Source organism: Artemia franciscana, chromosome 8 (assembly GCF_032884065.1).
Source record: "Artemia franciscana chromosome 8, ASM3288406v1, whole genome shotgun sequence".
NCBI classification, from domain to species: domain Eukaryota; kingdom Metazoa; phylum Arthropoda; class Branchiopoda; order Anostraca; family Artemiidae; genus Artemia; species Artemia franciscana.
Window position 1 is genome coordinate 3,853,491 of NC_088870.1, and position 26,912 is coordinate 3,880,402.

General features: G+C 33.8%; 1 protein-coding gene across 4 annotated transcripts in view; it reads right to left on the minus strand.

Annotated features, from left to right (window-relative positions):
• Window positions 1–514: 514 nt before the first annotated feature.
• The window catches only part of LOC136029887 (serine/threonine-protein phosphatase 6 regulatory ankyrin repeat subunit B-like), a 35,782-nt gene continuing 9,384 nt past the window's right edge, over window positions 515–26,912 (minus strand). For 2 of the 4 annotated variants that reach the window (XM_065708369.1, XM_065708367.1), the window contains exon 2: window positions 515–3,116. In XM_065708369.1, coding sequence (XP_065564441.1) covers window positions 1,749–3,017 — 1,269 coding nt within the window. In that variant the 5' untranslated portion in view covers window positions 3,018–3,116 and the 3' untranslated portion in view covers window positions 515–1,748. Of the gene's footprint in view, window positions 3,117–9,485; window positions 9,543–17,708; window positions 17,843–26,912 lie in introns of those variants that run through there. The other 2 variants (XM_065708368.1, XM_065708366.1) reach the window with 2 other exon arrangements.

Genomic DNA, 26,912 nt, shown 5'->3' on the forward strand with positions numbered 1-26,912 from the left:
CAACATATAATTCCAGGACAAAAGTAGAACCTGAAAAACATTACCTAATTAAATGGGACTATTCCCTTGGTCACCAGTAAAACCATTAAATATAGGAAGCCCCCCTTATAACCTATAATTTAAACATCTTATGACCAAGTTAGATTAGTTGTGCCCAAGGTTCAAAAACAATCAAAAATAATCTTATGTTAGTTACACATAATACTCACTTTAAAAAATTAGCACACACCTCAGCATTGTCCGAATCAACTTTGAACTCAACTAGTAATATAGAAAGAGCCATATCTATTTAAACTCATGTCTTTTGGCGTAATATCAAACTCTATTTTAACCTACCTTCAAGTATTATTCTACTTTTTATCAAGATTAATTGAAAAAAAAACTTTGTCCACAGAATAAGTTTTTCAAAGAAAAGAAAAGAAGAGAGAGCAAAATTTAAATTAAATAAACTACAAAGCCTAAAACTACCAAAAATTACCCTCAATAAATAACTTAAACCTATAACGAGCAGAAATTACATTAAATAAATTTAATATGCCGTGTAATATACGAAAAAATACAATAACATTTATACAGGGAAATGGTCTTAACTATATTGATCCCAGTACACATAGCTCTAATAAATCATCTTTTCTTATCCTCTTAAAATAAGCGGCTTCTAATTTCTAATTCCAAGCTTTCCACCTTATTTAATATTGTCCATCTCCGAGTTCACTGTGCATACTTCTATCCCCTGAACATGACACTCAAAATCTTATAAAACTTACCCTTGCACACAAAATTACTGTAAAATTTCATAAAATATAACTTTATATTAGAAGTACTCAATTATACTGTTCCTTCTTAACTGATAAAATCAGGCTCAAAAGCATCTATTAAATTATTCAAGTCTTCATTACTTATATAGTTAAATATTTTTTCAGCACAATCATATGGTAACTCAATATAGCCGTTAAAGAAAGAATTTAAACATCTATTAGCCAATTCAAATAACTTATTCCTTTCCATACCCTTTCTGAATTGATTTTTTAGTATGCTAGCATATGATGGATATTGAATTTCATATATTGCTGCTTTTGAAACCTCCACTACATTTTCATTTCTCATATATGCTGCTAACGAAATTTCTCCTTTTACCAAAATGTCATAAAATGAAATATTGGAATTAACAATTTTCTCTTTCTTCATGCTTTCTAGTTCTGGCAAATAATCAATTTCCCTGTCATCTACATGACATAACCCTATTTTACTTATCGATCGTATATTTTTTTTACTTACATATAAATTTGCCGTTTTCATTTTAACTATGTGGCAAAAAATAAGTTCAAGGGTAGTTTTCCCCGCAAAGGTTGATGTGTGTGCAGAGATTGAAAGTGTACGTGGCCATATTGCACTTACAGAAGTATCAAAATTATAGGTGTTGAAGAATCCACTACCTGACCTTATCCTAGCAGGAATGGCCTCATTAAGAGCTGTACAACCATATTTACTCATAATGTTTATGTCAGACCCATGTTCCAGAAGCTCTTCAACAGCTCCATTACACCCATTATAACAAGCATAGTGAAGGGCTGTCTTGCCGTCATTATCTTGAGAGCTAACTCTGGCACCATAGTTTAGCAGCAATTTTACAATGTTTCTGTGAATATCAGAAACATAATCACATTTAGTATGACAAGCATAATGAAGTGCTGTTTTCCCATCCTTGTCTCTAGAGTTAACTCTGGCACCATGTTTTAGCAGCAGTTTTATAATGTGCCAGTGAATATCAGGAACACAAGCATATTTATAATAACAAGCATAATGAAGTGCTGTTTCCCATCCTTGTCTCTAGAATTAACTCTGGTACCATGTTTTAGCAACAGTTTTACAATGTTAAAACTGTTGGCATTTATATCAGCTTTATTGCTTATCAATAAATCAGCAACTGCTCCCTGTTTATTTATAACTGCAATATGTAAGAGAGTTAAACCTTTTCCGTGTCTGCTACGACCAAATAGTGTATTAACATTAGCACCATACTTTAAAAAGTCTTCAACGATCTTGACATATCCTTTTTCAACAGCAGCATGCAACAACTTTTTGTTATTTACATCTCCGGGGCTTATGCTAAAACCATATTTTAGAAGAGCCTCAACAACCTCTTTAAAGTTAATGGTATAGCGAATCACTGCAATTTTAAGAGATTTTCTGTTGCTTTGATTATTAACATCTGGGCTATACTTCAAAATATACTTTATAGTCGGCAAACTTCCGTTTTCAACAGCAAGGTGTAGTGCAGTTTTGCCATTTTTATCCAGATTGTCAACTTTAGCTCCATACCGTAAAAGGAGTTCGACAATGGTTTCTTTTCCCTTAAAAACAGCAATGTGAAGAGAGGTGTTGCCATCTTTCTCTATAGCATCAACATTTACACCACTGTCCAAAAGTAGCTGAACAGCTTCTGTGCTGCCCTTTTCAACAGCACAGTGTAGGGGTGTATATCCTTCAAACAATCCGGAAGTATATACACAATTAACATAGGCTCCATATTCGAGAAGACAATGAATAGTTTCAGAGCATCCTCTAAAAGCTGCTAAATGGAGTGGACTTGCACCCACATTGTCTATAGCATTAACATCAGCCCCATGCTTCAAAAGATAATCAACAGTTTCGGGGCATCCTTCAGAGGCTGCTAAGTGAAGTGGAATTTCTTCAAGCATGTTTACTGCATTAATCCTAGCTCCTTTGTCTAGAATCATTTCAACAAGTTCTGTATCGCTACTAGCAGCAGCTAAATGAAGTGGTGTGTCTGAAGGCATTGTGTTTTCACTGTTTACTTTACACCCGTAATTTAAAAGTAATTTAGCTATTTCTATATTTCTGTTTAACAAAGCATCACGAAGTAATACATATCCTTCTGACCATCCTTTTGAGTAAGAGAGCCCAAATGATTGGATTAGCTCCGTTACTTTTTCTAGTTCTCCTTTACAAACTGCACAAATTAAACTATAGTTAACAGCATGGTTATCTCGCATGGCCAATCCACTCTTTTTCAACAATTGTTGGGTATTAGTGACTAAAACTTCGGCCCTTGAATTGAATCCCCTTTTCTAGATGATATTTCTTGATTCCCCCTGAAAAAAACATATTAAGTAATAATATAACATTGAACAAACATAAATTTAATATTCATTTAAAAAGTATAACATTTATAAACCGTATTGTATAAATGTCATATTTATCAATGACTATATAAAATCTTTCTTAAAAACGTTGTTGAAGACAAGTGGGGGTCTGTACACTCTAGAAAGCACATGTGTTCTCACATATCTTTAAGTTATCGAGTGGAGGCAGGGAAACAAGAGATGGTTAAAACTATTATATATAAAAAATAATTATAGATTAAATATTAGTTTATATATATTTAGTTTTAGTTATTAAAAAAAATTCAGTTATAAAATTTAGAATAAAAAAGTTTAGCTATAGGTATGTAGAACAATTTTGACGTAGGTTTAACACCGTTTTAGAGTGATTTAAAGTGTACACGTTAAATCACTGATTTGTGATTTGTGCCCTGATTTGTGATTTGTGCCCTGATTTGTGAAGCGAGAAGATATTTAAAGTGGTGAGTGAGTGATTTAAAGAGTGAGTCATACAATTATATGGCTCTTATGTTTACCCTACTAATTTTACAAACATATATAAATCATGTAAGAACTTCTCCAACTGAAACTATTCAATGTTTCACTCTCTACCCTTTCTAATGAGGTTCCAATTTCTTTGAAATCCTTTATTACAACTTTATTATTTGGAAACCGAGCATCAGAGCCCAATAATGTAATTCACTATTAATTAAAATTCATCAAGTACTATATTATAATTTACAAATACTATATGTAAAACAGGCAAATTCTATAACATAGTTTTCTCCCCAGTGGCTATTGAAGGGGTGACTTGTCAACCCAAAAAGTATAGTTATTGACCATTTCAATTATGCTGAATGAAATGGCCATCTCAAATTTTGATCAGGTAGCTTTGGGGGGAGAGGGAACGCGGAGAGGTTAGTTACCCTCTAATCTATTTGATCATTGAAAAGAACACTAGAATGTTAATTTCCATATGATTTATCCCTCTCCTGATCTTCAAAAATTTACTTTCATACGACTATCCCTGGACAAGACAACAGCAACAACTACAAGTAAACACGCTTGTGCGATGTTTCTGCGAGAAAAAAAATATACGAATAGATTAATAAAAAAAAAACCCGAATTTTAAACTGACTTTAAATATATAAGTTCCATCAAGCTTAATCTTACCAATCAAAAGTCAGGAACCTGAGAAAATTTTCCTTATTTTCGAAAAAGGAGGAAACACCCCCAAAAAGCTATAGAATTCTTATGAAAATCATACCATCAGATTTAGCGTATCAGAGAACCCTAATGCAGAGGTTTCAAGCTCCTATTTTCAAAATGTGGAATTTTGTATTTTTGGCCAGAAGAAACATATGTGTGTTTCCCAGAGGTTTTTTTTTCAGAGGTGATCGTATAAACCTGGGGGTCCTAGAGTGTTGCAAGAGGGCTCATTTGAACGGAAAATGAAAGTTCAAATGCCCTTTCTTAAGTGACCAAAATATTGGAAAAACACTAGGCCCCTTCCCGTGCTTATTTTTCCCCAATTTCACCGGGTCAAAATATTAAGGTAGCTAAAATTTTTGATGATGAATTTACATGACTCTTAAATCCCTTATTTTCAACCTCGTATTGAGGCTCACGTACATTCCTTCTTCTTAGCATCCTATTTTTAAAGACTTGATTATTGTAATATAATTGGCTCCTTACTGTTTGACTCTTTCTCAGAACTCTAATTTTCAAACCAATAAAAAGCTTAGCGGCAAAATCGGGGCGTTGAGGGGCGAACAGCCCTGTTTTTATTTGGAATAATTTCAGTTCGTTTTAAGTTTTAATATCACTCCTTACTTTCAGTTGAAAAAGATCGTTTTTTTAATTTAATATACATATAGTATTGGTTATTGGGAAGTATATAGATGTTTACAGGTGTTTTTTTCTGGTGGTGGGGGAGAAGGGGGTTCGGGGATCAAGAGAGAGTATCTTTCCACGGAGGAATTTATCATGGGGGAAGAGAATTTCCATGAAGGGGTGCTGGATTTTCCAGCATCATTAAAAAAAAGAAGGGAAGCTAAATAAAAAATCAAGTTTTTTTCAACTGAAAGTAAGGAGTAACATTGAAACTCAAAACGAACAGAAACTATTACGTATATGAGGGGGTTCATCCCCTCCTCAATACCTCGTTCTTTACACTAAAGTATTTTTAGTAATTTCAAACGTTCTTTTTATTCTGAATAAACTGCCTTTGTGATTCAGGGGTCATTCTTTAAGAATTAGAACAAAATTCAAACTTCAGTGTAAAAAGTAAGGTAATGACGAAGGGCTTGACCCCCTCATGTGCATAATACAAATATACGAATATGAAAGCTCGTCAAGTAAGCTAATTGGTTAGTTACAAATATTGATTTCTAACAAAAACGTTCCTAAAAAGATTTATAAGTTCTAATGGCCTTTGTATGTAACCATAAAAACTGGAGGCAACTAGGTCGCCTCTTCTAACCCTTTTTTCTTAAAATCTTCAAATTAAAACTTTGAGAGGGCCATTTAGCCAAAAAAGTAAAATTAAATATTAGAATTTATTTGTTTGTTTTTCTGTTTTTTCCCGAGGGTGATTGGATCGACCCAGTGGTCCTAGAATTTCACGAGAGGGCTCATTTTCATGGAAATTAAAAGTTCTAGTGCCTTTTTTTCGGACCGAAAAAATTGAGGGCAGCTTAGGCCTCCTCCCATGCTCATTTTTTCTGAAAGTCACTGGATCAAAATTTTGAGATAGCCATTGTGGTCAAAATAGTCAAAAATCTAATAGCTATGTCTTTGAGGATGACTTCATCCCTCACAGTCCCTGGGGGAAGGGCTATAAGCTATGAACTTTGCCCATTATTTGCATATTGTATTGGTTTTTGGGAAGAATACAGGGGTTTTCAGGGATGTGTTTTTCTGGTGGTGGGGGGAAGGGTCGGAGTATTATGCAAGAGGATATTTTAATGCAGGAATTCCATGAGGAAAAGAGAATCGGGGAAAGAATCATTGAGTAAGAGAATATTCGTGAAGGGATTGCTAGATTTTCTAGTATTATGTAAAAAAAATTAAAATTAAATAAGAAAAAGTTTTTTCAAGTGAAAGTAAAGAGCAACATTAAAACTCAAAACAAAAAGGAATTATGTCAAATATGAGAGGGTTCGTCGCCTCTTCAATACTCACTCTTTACGCAAATGTAGTTTCAGTAATTTCGAAATTGCTATTTATTCTAATTAGATAATAGATAATTTTATTCTAATTACTAATAAAAACGTTCGTAAATAAAATTAAAAGTTCTAGTAGCCTTTTAAAGTCAGTAAAATCATCTGATCAAAACTTTGAGAAAGTCATTTAGCCAAAAAGAGTAACATTTGATATAAACTTTTTGTTTTAATTATTCATTAAACCAGTTTTCAATTGAATCGGATATAGTCCTGGCTGAAAATTTGATGAACTTGCGTAAATAACCAAGCACAAATTACAAACGTGAGTACTTTTGGGGCGGCAAATTGGAACATTTTGTTGTTGAAATTTGTTACCCATAGTGTCCTCCCCCCCCCCCCCCCGATTGTGACTGAAGATCGTAAAATGGCAAAATACAAACCGTTCAATCTTGTCCTAGCTTCATTTCAGGGATACCCCTTATGGCCATCAGTAGTTATTAAAACCACCAAAGACCAGAAAAATCAAGCTAGATATCTAGTTTTTTGCTATGGTACCCACTCTGAGCATAATATGAATTATAAAATCTGAGCACAAAATGAAGCACATATCTGCAACTGGAATAACCACTTTAAAGAAGCTTGTGCGAGGACACATAAAGATGTAAATAAGGCTTTTGAAGAGTAGCGCTTATCCCCTGATATTTTCAAGACTCTAAGTAAAACCTACTTATCACTACCCACTAAAACTAAGAAAAAATCCAGCCTAGCACCATCAACTCCAACTTCTGCAGCAGCATCAACTTTAAAAGGAATAATAAATGAAACTCAAGATGAACTAGATCCTACGTTGCCTGAGCAACGTGAAGTGTTGCGGCAACCTTTGTCCGGCTTCGCTGAATAAAGTGTTGCGAGAGCAACACTTTGGTTTTGTTTCTTTGCTATCGGTTAAACGCTGAAGTTGTCAGCCTATCGAAGCTTTTAAAATGTTATGTTCAAAGAAGAACGCGATCAGTAATCACATGATCAAAGGCTAACGAAATTTCTCCTTTTACCAAAATATCATAAAATGAAATATTGGAATTAACAATTTTCTCTTTCTTCATGCTTTCTAGTTCTGGCAAATAACAAATTTCCCTGTCATCTACCTGACATGACCCTATTTTACTTATCGATCGTAAAACACACACACTTGAAGGTCATGGTCGCAGCAATAGCTGTACCTCATTGCTGAAAAAGCCCAATGTGGCCAAAATCTTAAAGATACACTAAAAAACACTTATCTTATAAGAAAAAATTGCCAATAATGCGGATTCAGGAATGATAGCTATTATTTATATTAATAGTAATTTTTTTTATGAAAACAAATCCTAAGATTTAATCCTAAGATTAATCCTAAGATTAAGTTAAAAGGAGTTAGAAACACTGACAAGTCTCCCTTTTTTGGTTTTGTTTCTCCAGCATTAATAGGGCACTGGAATATCATAGAGAGCTGTTTCATGTGATTTGAAATCTACTATTCACATTTACATGCTTTTTCTGATTTCCTCATGACATCACCATCACGTAATGCCTTATGGCACCAAAATTCAATTTTAGTGTAATTTATGGAGCGTAAAAGACTTAAAACCATACAAGGTCAACAACTGAAATCTCCTTGATCAAAAAATACACATATTGGTGTTCAAAAACCCCCTCTTGAATGCTCGCACACCCAGTCATCTTTGCAAGTGGAAGGGAAAAATATTGCAGGAAAGTGCAAAACAGTCCAAGTGAAAAAGAGTTTTCTATATACAAAGCTGATTGGTTAATGATAGAAACTATTTATTTTCATTTGAATTCTATCTTCTTTTCTGTCTTCTTTTTCTATCTCTTTTCCCCCAGCACTAGCCGATCATCAGAGCCTTGTAGGGGCACTGGAATGGATAACCTTCTGAAGTTGAAGGAATTTGTTTTTCATACCACCCTCCCCCTATAAATGTGCGCATTAACTGGTGACAGATTTGATGTTGTATAACATATTTCACTCGAAATTTTCAACTACAAAGATAATTGATTCTCTATTCAAACGCACTTACAAGTATAATAATCGCTAGAGTTACTAATATTATTCTATTTTTTTTTCTCAGCTGGAATTTTAGAGCATGTAAAACTTTGGTTTCTTCCCAATACCTCTGAATTTTTCTTCAAGCACTCTCTGACTTTTGTGTATTCCTAGACTAGAGACTACATCCTATTAACTTTTAAGTCCAACCAGAGTAAAAGCTCTTCCTAATATTAGACCTGAGGACCGAACTTAACGACCCTCCTTCCTCCCCATTCACTTCTAAAAAATCATAATATTTAACCAAATATCGGGAAAGAAATCAAAATCTGGTCATTTATATAAAACTTGATAAAGTCATACTTTAATGGAGCAATTATTGATTTTTCCAGGTAAAAAAAAGTTACACCCAAGCAACATGACACAGCATTGATTGACGCAAGTCATTACTTTGATAATCCCATTGGACCATAACACTCTCGAGGATTTGTCCATCAACGTTATTTGAATGCTTTATCAAAGTCCACAAAGAGTAGGTTCAAGTGATGTTTCTATTTGTTAGATTCCTCCAGCATCGTGCGTAGGTCATGATAAGGTCAGTATGGGATTTTTTATTCTGGAATCTGTGCTGTTTTTCGAGTAGGAGATCAAAGGCAGTTTGGAGTCTTGCTAGCATTGAATTCGAGACGAACTTTGCTGGGATCGAGAGAGAATTGATACCTTTCGGGATCCTTTTAGTTCGTCAAATGAAAAAGAAAAAGGAAAGTCAAATGACTAAGTTTCATCACAGACTAGACACGATCGTATGTGGAGAAATGTTGTCTTTTCTAGGGACTTCCCATTTTTTTCTGAGTATCTCTCCTTGGCTTGCAGCATATTATCAATGACGCAAAGATTGAATCCAAAATGTCTTCATAATTAAAAAAAAGTTTAAATATGAATCATATTTGAGCAGGCACGGACGCAAGGAAAAGCAGCTTTGGGGGCAGTACCCTACTCCCTGCCCCTACCCAACCCGATTGCTGAAAATTCACCTTTTGATTATTAGCTACCCCACCACCCATGCCATCTATTAAAATTCTAGAGTACCCTTGACATATTACAGTGTTTAAAAAAAACTCAAAATCTCTGTTCAAAAAAAAAGAAATAAATTACCCTTTTGCTAGAAGTTTGATATCCAACTTGTCTGCTCATCCTACAGAACTATGTTTGATATATATGCATTTTTTTGGGCTTGTTTATCTTAAAGGACTTTCAACTTCAGAAAAACTCTATTATCTTTATTACTATTTTATTATTATATTACTCTATTACTCTTTATCACTATTACTTTATTACCATTATCTTTATTACTTTGCAGATTTTCCAATAAACCAGGTTTTAATATATATCCTTTGAAGTGAAAATCAATGACCAGTAGACAGGGGTGGATTCAAGTGGAGCACCTCCCTCCCCCAGACGTGGAGGTTAACTTGTAGCTGGGACTGCTTGCTCCGCTTTTTTAGGCGATTTGTATAATAGAAAGTAAATGTATGAGAAGTGCAAAAATTATTAATCTAAGTTTTGTATTTTGGTAAGGAAATGGTGGCCACTTTACTGCCTATTTTCATGTAATTAAAGCTCTGCATTATATGACATATCATATCCTCTGTTCATCCTAAAACAGTAAAATAAAGGCCAAGCTCATTAGAACTTTAATAAAAGTTTGTATAAATACAAACATGGAAGGAGCAACATTGCTCCTTCCAATGTTGGAGTAATCATTTAAGAAAAAATAATTTTGTTAATAAAAGAAATTGTTTATAAATATTGTTTTATTTTTGATCTACCTGGTAAAGAGGGGTCTCTAAATTCTCAGTTTGAATCAGTGGAATGGCATCTACTTTTTTTTCAAACATTTACTATTAAAATGTTGATAAAAAGTGGAAATTCACACAACCACGGAAACGGATTGCAACTATAATATTCATTCAGAGTTTTAGATTTTCTCAATACCAACCAGTCACAAATATAATTAGACCGACATTGCCTGAGCAACGTGAAGTGTTTGGGCAACCTTAGTCCGGCTTCGCCGAATAAAGTGTTGCGAGAGCAACACTTTGGTTTTGTTTCGTTGCTATCGGTTAAACGCTGAAGTTGTAAGCCTATCGAAGCTTTTAAAACGTTATTTTGAAAGAGGAACGCGATCAGTAATCACATGATCAAAGTTAATACAATAACACCTAAACAACAATAACAAAAGAATATCGAAAGAAGGGACTACAATGACTTAGCAGCCAGTTGAACTTTATCCTTTTTAATCGTGGACATCGTGACGGATCAAGACTCGGAACAATATCTTATATAATCTAGTTGGTATTATAAAGCTATCCGTAGCTTTTCAGGATCAAAATACCATAGATGACACTATTAATTATTACGAAACTGCCTCGTTGTTTTACGTTATCGTTTGTACCCATTGTGTAAACACTTAATTCTAGGTTACAGTGAGTATGGGTAGGCTACACTACCTAGCAAAAGTTACAAATCCCTCTTCACTAAAGATGATTGTAGCCTAACAGACGATTATTATTTACAAGTCCCCTACATGTCTTACCACTGGAACCAACTCGGTCTTACCATCAAATAAACTGGAAACAAATAGTAGGTACACCAAATAGCAAAATTTGCAAACCCCTGACTGCCGAAGATGATTATGAGCTAACAGCTGACCTTTCCTCGCAAGTCCCCTACATGTCTCACAATTGGTATCGGCTTATTTTTGGTTTCAGTGTGTACCCTATTACTAAAGTTGTCAACCCCTTGAAACTTTCAAACTAGTATATCTCATGAAGACATTTTCTACCAAAAAATGAATGACATATAATTTGATCAGCTCATCAAGAGCTATCGATTACCGTCAAAAAAAATTCTATCTGTCTTAGTTCAAAAGTTGATTGAACGTCACCACTTAGAAAGGAGCAAAGAATAAGCTCCAATTTCTTTAGCAATGACAGAACTTTTAAATTTAAAGAGGTACATCAGATTAAATTTCTCTACCTCAATCCCAAGTCTGCAAAAACAAATGATAAGCCCAGCCAAAATCACGGCAGTACTTTCGGACCCGTGGGAAAATGCCGCTTTTTTCCTTGTGTAAATTTTTCTATTTATCACTCAAAGAAGATATATTGGCTGTGGGGCCGGGTGACTGCCGCATATATTTAACGCTTATAGATGGACACTTAGTCCATCTTCAATTTAAAAGTGGTGCCTGCCTGCTTGCCTGCTAGAACAGAGCTTTCCACTTGAAAGCAGAAACATGGTTTGATGAAACGAAAGCTTGGCTGCACAACTTCAGATACTCCTCTCTGACATAGGCTACCTAACTCCACTTTACTTCGCACACCATAGGCTCTGGCTTGTGGACAAGCAAAAACCATCCTTTTTGGGCCCAGGCAGGAGTTTTGCGGAGCTTTCCAAAATGTAATACCATATTTATCAATCCGGCATGAGGTCCACACTTTCCGTAAAAACCACACAGGTTAGACCCTTACCAGTTTCCAGGAATGAGCCGACATCGGTGGCAAAAAAAAAAAAAAAAAAAACTAGGACAAAACCAAAGTGTTGCTCTCACAACACAATTATGTTTTTGTATAAGGGTTGCATATCAAACAGTTCGTGGTAACGAACTGTAATAAGGAGCGACCCGGCTCAATAGTAAACGAAACTCTAAAAAACGAAATTTTGATGCTAAAAGATACATCAAAAGAATCAGATTTTTATGGTGATTCTAGATATATAAGTTTCATCAAATTTAATCTCTGTCATCAAAAGTTACGAGCCGGAGAAATTTTGCCTTATTTTGGAAAATAGAAGGAAACACCCCCTATAAGTCATAGTATCTTAACGAAAATCACACCATCGCATTCAGCGTATAAGAGAACCCTACAGCAAAAGTTTCAAGCTCCTATCTACAAAAATGTGGAATTTCGTATTTTTTTGCCAGAAGACAGAATCACGGGTGCGTGTTTATTTGTTTTTTGTTTGTTTTTTTTTTCCCAGGGGTCATCGTATCGACCAATTGGTCCTAGAATCTCGCAAAAGGGCTCATTGTAACGGAAATGAAAAGTTCTAGTGCCCTTTTTAAGTGACCAAAAAATTGGAGGGCAACTAGACCCCCTCCCACACTCATTTTTTCCAAAGTCAACGGATCCAAATTTTGAGATAGCCATTTTGTTTCGCATAGTCGAAAACCATGTTAACTATGTCTTTGGAATGACTCACTCCCCCACAGTCCCTGGGGGAGGGGCTGCAAGTTACTAACTTTGTCAAGTGTTTACATACAGTAATGGTTATTGGGAAGTGTACAGACGTTTTCAGGGGGATTTTTTTGGTTTGGGGTGGGATTGAGGGGAGGAGGCTATGTGGGAGGATCTTCTCTTGGAGGAATATGTCATGGGGGAAGAGAAATTCAATGAAAAGGGCGCGGGATTTTCTAGCATTACTATAAAAAAAAACAATGAAAATATAAACACGAAAAAGTTTTTCAACTGAAAGTAATGAGTAGCATTAAAACTTAAAACTAACAGAGATGATTACGCATATCAGGGGTTCTAAGAATACTTTAGCATAAAGAACGAGGTATTTAGGAGGAGATAAATACCTTGCTCTTTATGCTAAGTATTTTTAGTAATTTCAACTATTTATTCCACGGCCTTTCTGATTCAGGGGTCATTCTTAAAGAACTGGGACAAAACTTAAGATTTAGTGTGAAAGGCGAGGTATTAACGAGGGGACAAACCCCCTCATATACATAATAAAAAAATATAAGAGCATAAAAGTTTGTTACGTAAGTTAATTCTTAAGTTACGTATATTTTTTACTAAAAAAAAACGTTCGTTAAAAATTAGAAGTTCTAGTTGCTTTTTTAAGTAGCCGAAAAACCGGAGGGTAAATAGGCCTCCTTCCCCACCCCTTATTCTTCAAAATCGTCTGATCAAAACTAAGAGAAAGCTGTTTAGCCAAAAAAACTTAACATGCAAATTTCATTTTAATAATTAATTTGCGGAGAGCCAAAATCAAAAATGTATTAATTCAAAAAAGTTCAGAAATTAAATAAAAACACTAGGTTTTTAAACTGAAAGTAAGGAGCGATATTAAAACTTAAAACAAACAGAAATTACTCCGTTTATTAAATGGGTTGTCCCCTCCGCAATCCCTTGCTTTTTACGCTAAAGTTTGATTCTTTGCCACAATTCTACTTTTTAAAACAATTAAAAACTTTAGCGTAAAGAGCGAGGGATTGTGGAGGGGACAACCGATTTCATATACGGAGTAATTTCTATTCGTTTTAAGTTTTAATATCGCTCCTTACTTTAAGTTTAAAAAACTAGTTTTTTTATTTAATGTTTGTCTATAAAAAGGTCTAAACTGCTATATATACCGATGAAGATTTTTGTACTAATTTTGATACATGCCATCCAATCAAATTTCAAAAATTAGTTGTTTATAAATAAAACATTTGACAAGACAATTCTCTTAATTAATTTAAGAGAATTAAGAGAGTCAAATTTCAAATTTTATTTTTGGGCTCAAAAGACGCATCGATATTTAAACGTTTGAATTGAATATCTGAAAATCTAAATATTAAAAACAAGTAATTAGAAATCTACCGCAACTAGAAAACCCTGATAATTTAAATTCCCGATCTATACCTATCAATTACAAAAATATCAAACACATAATTATATTTTTTTTAAGGAGCATATTGACTCATATGTAAATTTTAAAGCAAATACCTATATGCCTGTTTATTAGAGTTTATATTTTTCTGACGAATTTGGTCTTCATTCGGATAGCTTAGGATGAATAGAAGAGGAAATACTAACGAAGAGTTCTAGACTGACAAGACTCTAAACTAACAGGACTAGCCATTATATATATTCACTGAAATATCGAGGCAGAGATCGACTGTGTTATGAATAGATATGGCGGAAGTGGAAATGGAGAAATAGACTTTTTTTAAATTGTAAATCCTTTAATTGAAGCGAAATATATCGCCTTTTAAAACTGTGAATGATACGCTACGTTGTTATGAAAAGTAAAATTTTGATTAGTAAATTTTTTAGATTTTGTTAAAGTTGACACTGTTTATTACAACACTATTTTAAAAAAGGAACTGTGATGAGTTAATGCTTTATTGTCTATACTCAAAGCCCTTGTTTTAAATGTCTGCTATGCATTTCTACCTCTTCGTTCTGTTTTTCTTGTTACATTCCTAAAAGAACTAGTTTTTACTGTTTAATACATCTCTTACGAATACACAAGTTGCATCTTAATCCTCATTTCTTACTCTTCATTACTACCGGCGATGCCACGATTCAGTTACTAGGCGATGCCACAGAGTTAGGCGACAAGCTGACCTGGTCTGACCTATACAAATTGTCACTAAGATGGCTCAAGACATTTTTTTTTGACAAAAAAAGCTGAACTCGCTCTAAAGTCCCCCTTAAAACGGCTTTACACTTCTCCATAACCATTACTATATGCAAACAATGGTAAAAGTGTGTAACTTGCAGCCCCTACCCGGGGGACTGTGGGAGTCCGCAGATAATGGCTATCTCAAAATTTTGATCTGGTGATTTTGGGGAAAAAATTAGTGTGGGAGGGGGCCTAGGTGCCCTCTGATGTTTTGGTCACCGAAAAAGGAAACCAGAACTTTTAATTTTAGTTAGAAAGAGCCCTCTTGTGGAATTCTAGGACCACTGGGTCGATACAATCACCCCTAGTAAAAAAAAACAAAAAAAAGTAAACACGCATCCTTGATATGTTTTCTGGCAAAAAATACGAAATTCCATATTTTTTTAGATAGGAGCTTGAAACTTCTACAGTAGGGGGATGAATACGATAAGAATCAATAGATTGATTTGAAAGAAAAAATCAGAGGCTTAATGCCTGTCTGGATTTAAAATAAGAGCTCTGAGACACGATGTCCTTCTAAATATCAAAATTCATTAAGATCCGATCCCCCCTCGTAAGATAAAAATACATCATTTTTTCTAATTTTTCCTCTCCCTTCAGCCCCCCAGATGGTTGAATTTTATCAGTATTTAATAAAATCTTCGAAAAGGCTATGCTTTTTCGTCTCCTTAAATTTCTCAAATCTAAAAAGTTTCTTCATGATTTTCAATTTGGCTTCCAAATGAAGCCAAACTGAGCATTTCCACTGAGCATGCCTGTATGACCCTTTTGAATTTTATACATTCTGCATTGGATTAGGGATTAATTCCGGCTGCTATATTCCTGGATATTCGCAAGGCATTCGGTTCTTTAACGCATGAAATTCTTCTATCAAAGATGTCTCATTTTGGCATTAGGGGTAATGTTCTTAGGGGTAATTCTCTTGGTTTTAATCTTATTTGAATGATAGGTTAATTTCTGTCAATCAACTTTTCTGTTCACCCTCACAAGTGAATTTTGGCGTCCCTCAGGGATCAGTTTTAGGGCCAGTGCTATTTTTGATTTATGTAAATGATCTTTTTTTCCCTGGATCAATTTTGGAAATCCTTTTTCAATCCTTGATACGATCTTACGTTTCCTACTGTCCAATAGTATGGATGTCAACCTTTTCTTCACTGTTAAAACCACTTTCTAAGGTTTATAATAAAGCTAGAAACCTCATTAAGGAAACTAACCGTTCAAGAGTTATCCCATTACTTGATATTGAGTCTCTGTATATTCTTTCGTGTGCATGCTTTACTTTTTCTCAGCTTTATGGTGACCTACCCCATCCCCTAAGTTTTCCGACATCTCTCACCTCTGATCAGAATAAACTGATCAGATCACCTCTGATCAGAACTCATTCGGTTTGTTCAAAAAAATTATTAAAAATTCTTTGGCTTCTTAGAAGTTATTTTATCTATTTTTATATGTAAATATATATATATATATATATATATATATATATATATATATATATATATATATATATATATATATATATATATATATATATATATATATATATATATATATATATATATATATGAATATGTATGTATGTATATGCATATATATTTATTAGTTTTTCATTGGAGTCTATTTTATTTTATCTACTGCTCTACTTAATTAATTTAGTCTATTCAATCTATTAGTCTATTGAGTTTTGTTTTGTATAGTTTTTATTTCATTTATATTTTCTTTTCTTCTCTTTTTTTGCTCTTCTCTCAGTGAGTAAGTGATTATTTAAATTTTTTCTACTCTGAGTAAGTGACTCTTTTATTTTCCCCCTTCTTTACAGGCCAAAGAGCCCTTGGGGGAATAATAAAATGTAATATTGCATGTTTGTTTCGTGATGAATAAATCTTATCTTATCAAGTACGATGAGCCAAAATAAAAATCTGTATTAATTCAATAACGTTCAGAAATAAATAAAAAACTTTTTTTTAACTTAAATTAAGAACGACATCAGAACTTAAAACTAACAGAAATTATTTTGTATATGAAAGGGGCTGTCCCCTCCTCAATACCCCGCTCTTGACACTAAAATTTGACTCTGCCAGAGTTCTACTTTTTAAAACAATAAAAAACTTTGGCGTAAAAATATTTAAGTGGCTCCCACGGCATGAGCTGGGACCCAAGCACCCTAAGAATTTCAATTCAATCTGGAGGCTTTTCTCCATATACTTTAATGACCAGTAATAGCTACACACTAGTTTGATAACTTGACAGCATATGTCTCCTTTACCTCTACACCGCTCCTCACCATTCTCAAGGAATAGTGTTGGATTTAAGTCCAACTTAGGGTCACAACACAAAATATTTCGAACAGATTGGAGACCAAATTTTAAGACCTTCCTCTCTAGCCCTTCCCCAAAGGCAAGATTTGAGACACACTTGGCCCCTGATAATCTTTGAAAATTTAAGCAGATTGGTAATGGATATTTTTTTGGATACTGTATATGCGCTGTTTTGATAGCGTCACGACACATAATTTCTTTTGAATTACCTTTATGCTCAATCCCCGTATAAGGTTCTACCGCATTTTGAATAGATGCTTTGAAAAGAAGATATTTTTAGTCTCCCTCTCTACCCTACCCAAGTAAAGCCATGAGTCTATTTAACTCCGGGGCACCACTTCTTAATTAAAACTTGACGCCTTAATCAATTCAAGAGAATATTACATATATTGTTTTTTGATAGCCTCGCAGCATATAGTGTCTTATGATTTGCGTCTCTACTGTTACGCGAAACATTCTAATGCCCATGAAGGTTTCCATGGCAAAAATATTTAGAGAGACCTCTTATCCCATGATAACTTAAATTTTGGGCTGCATCCCCCAGGATATTGTGGATATACAAATTTGATAAACTAGATGTTAACAGTGTCTTTAAATATACTTGTAATATTGTCTTTAAGTAGTTGAATATCTCGGCAGCTGAATGGAATAAGATGATTAAACAGCGAAGTTGTGAATCAGACACGTGACACCTACTTTGAATACTTGAAACCAATTTTTTGCACCAGTAGATAATGAAGCTAAAAAAAAAACAAGTCTGGTCACTTAATAAAGGCAATAAAACTATAAAATTCCGTTCAAATAAGCACTCTTGTGACAATCTAGAACCACTGGATCGAGACAATTTTTTGGGTACTTAAAAAGCCACTAGAGCTTTTAACTTTATTTACAACGTTTTTATTAATAATAGATGTGCGTAACTTACAAATAAAGTTGCATAAAGAACTTCTATATTCGTATACTTTATTATGTATATAAGGGGATGGAGGTTGAAGGTTTTACCTCGTGGTCAATGCCTAGCTCTTTACACTAAAGTTCAAATTTTGTAAAAATTCTTTAAGAATGACCCCTGAACCACAAATGCCGTTTATTTAGAATTTTTAGCTCTCTTGAAATTACTTAATACTATACTTTAGCGTAAAGAGAGAGGTAACGAGGAGGGGAAGAATATACCCTCTTATACGTAACAATTTCTATTTCTGTTTCTTATTGTTCAACTTCCTTTCTGCTCACCTTCTCTGCAATTCAACCATCATTTAGCTCAATCCTCATTCAAACCAAACCCCCGTTTATCCCAAACATTCACAAACACCAAAACAAGAAGAACAATAAGGAATTCCTCAAGACAGTGGGAAACTAATTAGAATGAATATTTTGGCCCTATGTCCTATGAACGTACTCAGCAATAAAAAAATATATAAGAAGAAAAAACTTATAACAGGATGAAATAAACCCACGAAAATAAAAAAAATTTTTTAAACAGTCCCAGCATTCTTACCTTAGCGAAGTTCAACCAGGACTGATAAATAAATTGTAATGAAACGAGGCAATTCATTGAAATGGAAGATAATGCTTTAAAAACTCGTTTCTAATGCCAACCTTGATTTTTTAGCTGTTGATCTTATAGGTCCATTTGTGAAAGGCTCTGTGTTAATATCTAATGTTTTTCTTATAATATTTTGTAAGGTCATTTTTAATTAAATTTGTGTATAGAGCATTTAGTGAATATTCTCCCAAGTCCCTATTTAAGGATGCATTATTATTAATCTTAAGTTTGATTTCAATTGCTTCTCGATCTACTTGCTTTATGCTTAGGTCATCAAACAGTTCGTGGTAACGAACTGTAGCTCTTGAAATATACAACGAACTGTATATGAAAGAGGCTGCTACCTCATCAACGCCCCGCTCTTTACGCTAAAATTTTTTACTTTTTTTAAAAAGAAGAATTGAGAAAAAGAGTCAAACTTTAGCGTAAAGAACGGGGCGTTTATGAGGTAGCAGCCTCTTTCATATACGAAGTAATTTCTGTGCGTTTTAAGTTTTAATGTCGCTCCTTACTTCCAGTTAAAAAAAAACTGGAAGTTCTAATTTTTTTATTTAATTGGTAATAAGGGTGGATTCTTCAAAAAGTATTTTGTGGGTAGGATTTTCAAAAACATGGCTGCTTAAAGCAGAATCAAAAGAAACAGAAGTAATATTAGAATCCTAAGCTTTGGTGAAATCATCTTTATGCTGTTGTAGGCGTTTCTCGAAATTCTGGTGATATCTCCCTACATAAAATTTGCCACAGTCGCATGGTATCTGATATACACCTCTTTAGTGAGTAGCTGGAGTCTTATCTTTACCAGAATTTAGGAAATTTATGATTTTCAAATTATTGCTAAATACAACATACATTTTATTTTGTGTGCATATTTTTTTAAGATTCCTAGTGATTTTTGGGATATATGGGAGGTAAAATATGTTTTGGGGCTTATCGGGATTCTCACATGGTAAATTATCGTTGATTTAACGGGAGTGTCTTTTCAGTCTATGGTTAATTGTATTATTAATGAATTAAAGAAGGGAGCCATTTCCAAAAAGTATGTCCCTGATAAAGTGTACTTTTGCTGTGATGTAGCTTTGACACAATGTCAAAGCTAGTGATAATTGTATTTTCTGAAATATTTACGTTGTTGAGTTTTTGAGTTTGTTGAGTTGAGCTGTTGAGTGTTGAGTTTTAAATATTTACGTTATTGAGTTTTTCAACTAAATCAATCAAATTGCATATGTAAGATTTCTGAGAAAAAAGCAAAGGTTTTAAGGCCTTACATAACCATTTTCCAATGTTGGAGGCGGCGGTTTTTTCGTCGCAATTTATAGCCTAAACCTTTCTACCTCGACCCAACTCAAATCAACCTTATTCAGCTCAACCCTCTTCAAATCAACACTAACACCACAAAATGTGATTAAACCCGTTTTGTAGGAAGTTATAAAAGCTAACTCGGATGAAATGGCCTTTATTTCTTAGTTAATTCCTGTGTCTTTTCTTTTATACCGCTTCGATGTAAAACTATTTACCCCGTCTAAACAAAAACAAGTTATCCATTTGTCCCATTTTTGTTAAAATTAGCAGAATTTTTCATGCCCAGGGCCCGAAAGGTCATGGTTGCAGCGATAGCTGTAGCCCATTACAGATAAAGCCCAATGTGACAAAAACCTTAAAGATACGCTTAAAAAAGCACTTATATAATAAGAAAAAATTACCATTCATGCAGATTCAGGAATGATAGCTATTATTTAAATTAATAGTAAAAGTTTCTTATGGAAACAAATTCTAGGAACTGTTAGAGAGAGCCGAAAACACTTGTCCCATGTCCATATTCAAGAAGTCTCCTTTTCTTGGTTGTGTTTCTCCAGTATTGATATGGCACTGGAATATCATAGAGAGCTATTTAAGGTGATATGAAATCTAATGTTCACATTTACACGGTTTTTATAATCCTTATGGCAACACCATCATGTAGTGCCTTATAGCATCAAAATCAATTCTAGTGTAATTTCTTAATTGTAAAAGGCTTGAAACCATAACAGGTCAACTACTGAAATCTCCATGATTGAAAATCCACATTTGGTGTTCAAAATCCCCCCTCTTAAATACTGGCACACCAAGTCATCTTTGCAAGTGGAAGGGAAAAAATTACAAAAGACTACGAAGTGAAAAAGATTTATCCGAAAAAGTGCTTGATTCGAACATGTCTTCTTTTTCTATCTCTTTTCCCCGGCACAAGCCTATTATCGGTACCTCGTAGGGGCATTGGAATGGGTAACCTTCTGAAGCTGTAGGAATTTGTATTTCATTTCCCCCTCCCTTCCCATAAATGTGTGCATTAACTGGTGACTGATTTGATTTTGCATATCATACTTCACTCGAAATTTCCAATTGAAATGTTTTATTTATAAACAACTAATTGTTGAAATTTGATTGGATGGCATGTATCAAAATTAGTACAAAAATCTTCATCGGTATATATAGCAGTTTAGACCTTTTTATAGACAAACATTAAATAAAAAAACTAGTTTTTTTATTTAATGTTTGTCTATAAAAAGGTCTAAACTGCTATATATACCGATGAAGATTTTTGTACTAATTTTGATACATGCCATCCAATCAAATTTCAACAATTAGTTGTTTATAAATAAAACATTTGACAAGACAATTCTCTTAATTAATTTAAGAGAATTAAGAGAGTCAAATTTCAAATTTTATTTTTGGGCTCAAAAGACGCATCGATATTTAAACGTTTGAATTGAATATCTGAAAATCTAAATATTAAAAAAAGGTAATTAGAAATCTACCGCAACTGGAAAACCCTGATAATTTAAATTCCCGATCTATACCTATCAATTACAAAAATATCAAACACATAATTATATTTTTTTTAAGGAGCATATTGACTCATATGTAAATTTTAAAGCAAATACCTATATGCCTGTTTATTAGAGTTTATATTTTTCTGACGAATTTGGTCTTCATTCGGATAGCTTAGGATGAATAGAAGAGGAAATACTAACGAAGAGTTCTAGACTGACAAGACTCTAAACTAACAGGACTAGCCATTATATATATTCACTGAAATATCGAGGCAGAGATCGACTGTGTTATGAATAGATATGGCGGAAGTGGAAATGGAGAAATAGACTTTTTTTTAATTGTAAATCCTTTAATTGAAGCGAAATATATCGCCTTTTAAAACTGTGAATGATACGCTACGTTGTTATGAAAAGTAAAATTTTGATTAGTAAATTTTTTAGATTTTGTCAAAGTTGACACTGTTTATTAAAACACTATTTTAAAAAAGGAACTGTGATGAGTTAATGCTTTATTGTCTATACTCAAAGCCCTTGTTTTAAATGTCTGCTATGCATTTCTACCTCTTCGTTCTGTTTTTCTTGTTACATTCCTAAAAGAACTAGTTTTTACTGTTTAATACATCTCTTACGAATACACAAGTTGCATCTTAATCCTCATTTCTCTTCATTACTACCGGCGATGCCACGATTCAGTTACTAGGCGATGCCACAGAGTTAGGCGACAAGCTGACCTGGTCTGACCTATACAAATTGTCACTAAGATGGCTCAAGACATTTTTTTTTGACAAAAAAAGCTGAACTCGCTCTAAAGTCCCCCTTAAAACGGCTTTACACTTCTCCATAACCATTACTATATGCAAACAATGGTAAAAGTGTGTAACTTGCAGCCCCTACCCGGGGGACTGTGGGAGTCCGCAGATAATGGCTATCTCAAAATTTTGATCTGGTGATTTTGGGGAAAAAATTAGTGTGGGAGGGGGCCTAGGTGCCCTCTGATGTTTTGGTCACCGAAAAAGGAAACCAGAACTTTTAATTTTAGTTAGAAAGAGCCCTCTTGTGGAATTCTAGGACCACTGGGTCGATACAATCACCCCTAGTAAAAAAAAAACAAAAAAAAGTAAACACGCATCCTTGATATGTTTTCTGGCAAAAAATACGAAATTCCATATTTTTTTAGATAGGAGCTTGAAACTTCTACAGTAGGGGGATGAATACGATAAGAATCAATAGATTGATTTGAAAGAAAAAATCAGAGGCTTAATGCCTGTCTGGATTTAAAATAAGAGCTCTGAGACACGATGTCCTTCTAAATATCAAAATTCATTAAGATCCGATCCCCCCTCGTAAGATAAAAATACATCATTTTTTCTAATTTTTCCTCTCCCTTCAGGTCTCCAGATGGTTGAATTTTATCAGTATTTAATAAAATCTTCGAAAAGGCTATGCTTTTTCGTCTCCTTAAATTTCTCAAATCTAAAAAGTTTCTTCATGATTTTCAATTTGGCTTCCGAATGAAGCCAAACTGAGCATTTCCACTGAGCATGCCTGTATGACCCTTTTGAATTTTATACATTCTGCATTGGATTAGGGATTAATTCCAGCTGCTATATTCCTGGATATTCGCAAGGCATTCGGTTCCTTAACGCATGAAATTCTTCTATCAAAGATGTCTCATTTTGGCATTAGGGGTAATGTTTTTAGGGGTAATTTTCTTGGTTTTAATCTTATTTGAATGATAGGTTAATTTCTGTCAGTACGCTTTTCTGTTCACCCTCACAAGTGAATTTTGGCGTCCCTCAGGGATTAGTTTTAGGGCCAGTGCTATTTTTGATTTATGTAAATGATCTTCTTTTCCGTGGATCAATTTTGGAAATCCTTTTTCACTCCTTGATACGATCTTACGTTTCCTACTGTCCAATAGTATGGATGTCAACCTTTCTTTCACTATTAAAACCACTTTCTAAGGTTTATAATAAAGCTAGAAACCTCATTAAGGAAACTAACCGTTCAAGAGTTATCCCATTACTTGATCTCGAGTCACTGTATATTCTTTCGTGTGCATGCTTTACTTTTTCTCAGCTTTATGGTAACCTACCCCATCCCCTAAGTTGTCCGACATCTCTCACCTCTGATCAGAATAAACTGATCAGATCACCTCTGATCAGAACTCATTCGGTTTGTTCAAAAAAATTATTAAAAATTCTTTGGCTTCTTAGAAGTTATTTTATCTATTTTTATATGTAAATATATATATATATATATATATATATATATATATATATATATATATATATATATATATATATATATATATATATATATATATATATATATATATATATATATATATATATATATATATATATGAATATGTATGTATGTATATGCATATATATTTATTAGTTTTTCATTGGAGTCTATTTTATTTTATCTACTGCTCTACTTAATTAATTTAGTCTATTCAATCTATTAGTCTATTGAGTTTTGTTTTGTATAGTTTTTATTTCATTTATATTTTCTTTTCTTCTCTTTTTTTGCTCTTCTCTCAGTGAGTAAGTGATTATTTAAATTTTTCCTACTCTGAGTAAGTGACTCATTTATTTTCCCCCTTCTTTACAGGCCAAAGAGCCCTTGGGGGAATAGTAAAATGTAATATTGCATGTTTGTTTCGTGATGAATAAATCTTATCTTATCAAGTACGATGAGCCAAAATCAAAATCTGATTTAATTCAATAACGTTCAGAAATCAATAAAAAACTTTTTTTTTAAACTGAAATTAAGAACGACATCAGAACTTAAAACTAACAGAAATTATTTTGTATATGAAAGGGGCTGTCCTCTCCTCAATACCCCGCTCTTGACACTAAAATTTGACTCTGCCAGAGTTCTACTTTTTAAAACAATAAAAAACTTTGGCGTAAAAATATTTAAGTGGCTCCAACTGCATGAGCTGGGACCCAAGCACCCTAAGAATTTTAATTCAATCTGGAGGCTTTTCTCCACATACTTTAATAACCAGTAATAGCTACACACTAGTTTGATAACTTAAGTACATGTGTCTCCTTTACCTCTACACCACTCTTCACCATTCTCAAGGAATAGTGTTAGATTTAAGTCCAACTTAGGGTCACAACACAAAATATTTCGAACAGATTGGAGACCAAATTTTAAGACCTTCCTCTCTAGCCCTTCCCCAAAGGCAAGATTTGAGACACACTTGGCCCCTGATAATCTTTGAAAATTTAAGCTGATTGGTAATGGATATTTTTTTGGATACTGTATATGCGCTGTTTTGATAGCGTCACGACACATAATTTCTTTTGAATTACCTTTATGCTCAATCCCCGTATAAGTTTCTACCGCATTTCGAATAGGTGCTTTGAAAAGAAGATATTTTTAGTCTCCCTCTCTGCCCTATCCAAGTAAAGCCATGAGTCTATTTAACTCCGGGGCACCACTTCTTAATTAAAACTTGACGCCTTAATCAATTCAAGAGAATATTACATATACGTTTTTGATAGCCTCGCAGCATATAGTGTCTTATGATTTGCGTCTCTACTGTTACGTGAAACATTCTAATGCCCATGAAGGTTTCTATGGCAAAAATATTTAGAGAGACCTCTTATCCCATACTAACTTAAATTTTGGGCTGCATCCCCCAGGATATTGTGGATATACAAATTTGATAAACTAGATGTCAACAGTGTCTTTAAATATACTTGTAATACTGTCTTTAAGTAGTTGAATATCTCGGCAGCTGGATGGAATTAGATGATTAAACAGCGAAGTTGTGAATCAGACACGTGACACCTACTTTGAATACTTGAAACCAATTTTTTGCACCAGTAGATAATGAAGCTAAAAAAAAAACAAGTCTGGTCACTTAATAAAGGCAATAAAACTATAAAATTCCGTTCAAATAAGCACTCTTGTGACAATCTAGAACCACTGGATCGAGACAATTTTTTGGGTACTTAAAAAGCCACTAGAGCTTTTAACTTTATTTACGAACGTTTTTATTAATAATAGATGTGCGTAACTTACAAATAAAGTTGCATAAAGAACTTCTATATTCGTATACTTTATTATGTATATAAGGGGATGGAGGTTGAAGGTTTTACCTCGTGGTCAATGCCTAGCTCTTTACACTAAAGTTCAAATTTTGTAAAAATTCTTTAAGAATGACCCCTGAACCACAAATGCCGTTTATTTAGAATTTTTAGCTCTCTTGAAATTACTTAATACTATACTTTAGCGTAAAGAGAGAGGTAACGAGGAGGGGAAGAATATACCCTCTTATACGTAACAATTTCTATTTCTGTTTCTTATTGTTCAACTTCCTTTCTGCTCACCTTCTCTGCAATTCAACCATCATTTAGCTCAATCCTCATTCAAACCAAACCCCCGTTTATCCCAAACATTCACAAACACCAAAACAAGAAGAACAATAAGGAATTCCTCAAGACAGTGGGAAACTAATTAGAATGAATATTTTGGCCCTATGTCCTATGAACGTACTCAGCAATAAAAAAATATATAAGAAGAAAAAACTTATAACAGGATGAAATAAACCCACGAAAATAAAAATTTTTTTTTAAACAGTCCCAGCATTCTTACCTTAGCGAAGTTCAACCAGGACTGATAAATAAATTGTAATGAAACGAGGCAATTCATTGAAATGGAAGATAATGCTTTAAAAACTCGTTTTCAATGCCAACCTTGATTTTTTAGCTGTTGATCTTATAGGTCCAATTGTGAAAGGCTCTGTGTTAATATCTAATGTTTTTTTATAATATTTTGTAAGGTCATTTTTAATTAAATTTGTGTATAGAGCATTTAGTGAATATTCTCCCAAGTCCCTATTTAAGGATGCATTATTATTAATCTTAAGTTTGATTTCAATTGCTTCTCGATCTACTTGCTTTATGCTTAGGTCATCAAACAGTTCGTGGTAACGAACTGTAGCTCTTGAAATATACAACGAACTGTATATGAAAGAGGCTGCTACCTCATCAACGCCCCGCTCTTTACGCTAAAATTTTTTACTTTTTTTAAAAAGAAGAATTGAGAAAAAGAGTCAAACTTTAGCGTAAAGAACGGGGCGTTGATGAGGTAGCAGCCTCTTTCATATACGAAGTAATTTCTGTGCGTTTTAAGTTTTAATGTCGCTCCTTACTTCCAGTTAAAAAAAACTGGAAGTTTCTAATTTTTTTATTTAATTGGTAATAAGGGTGGATTCTTCAAAAAGTATTTTGTGGGTAGGATTTTCAAAAACATGGCTGCTTAAAGCAGAATCAAAAGAAACAGAAGTAATATTAGAATCCTAAGCTTTGGTGAAATCATCTTTATGCTGTTGTAGGCGTTTCTCGAAATTCTGGTCAGATCTACCTACATAAAATTTGCCACAGTCGCATGGTATCTGATATAAACCTCTTTAGTGAGTAGCTGGAGT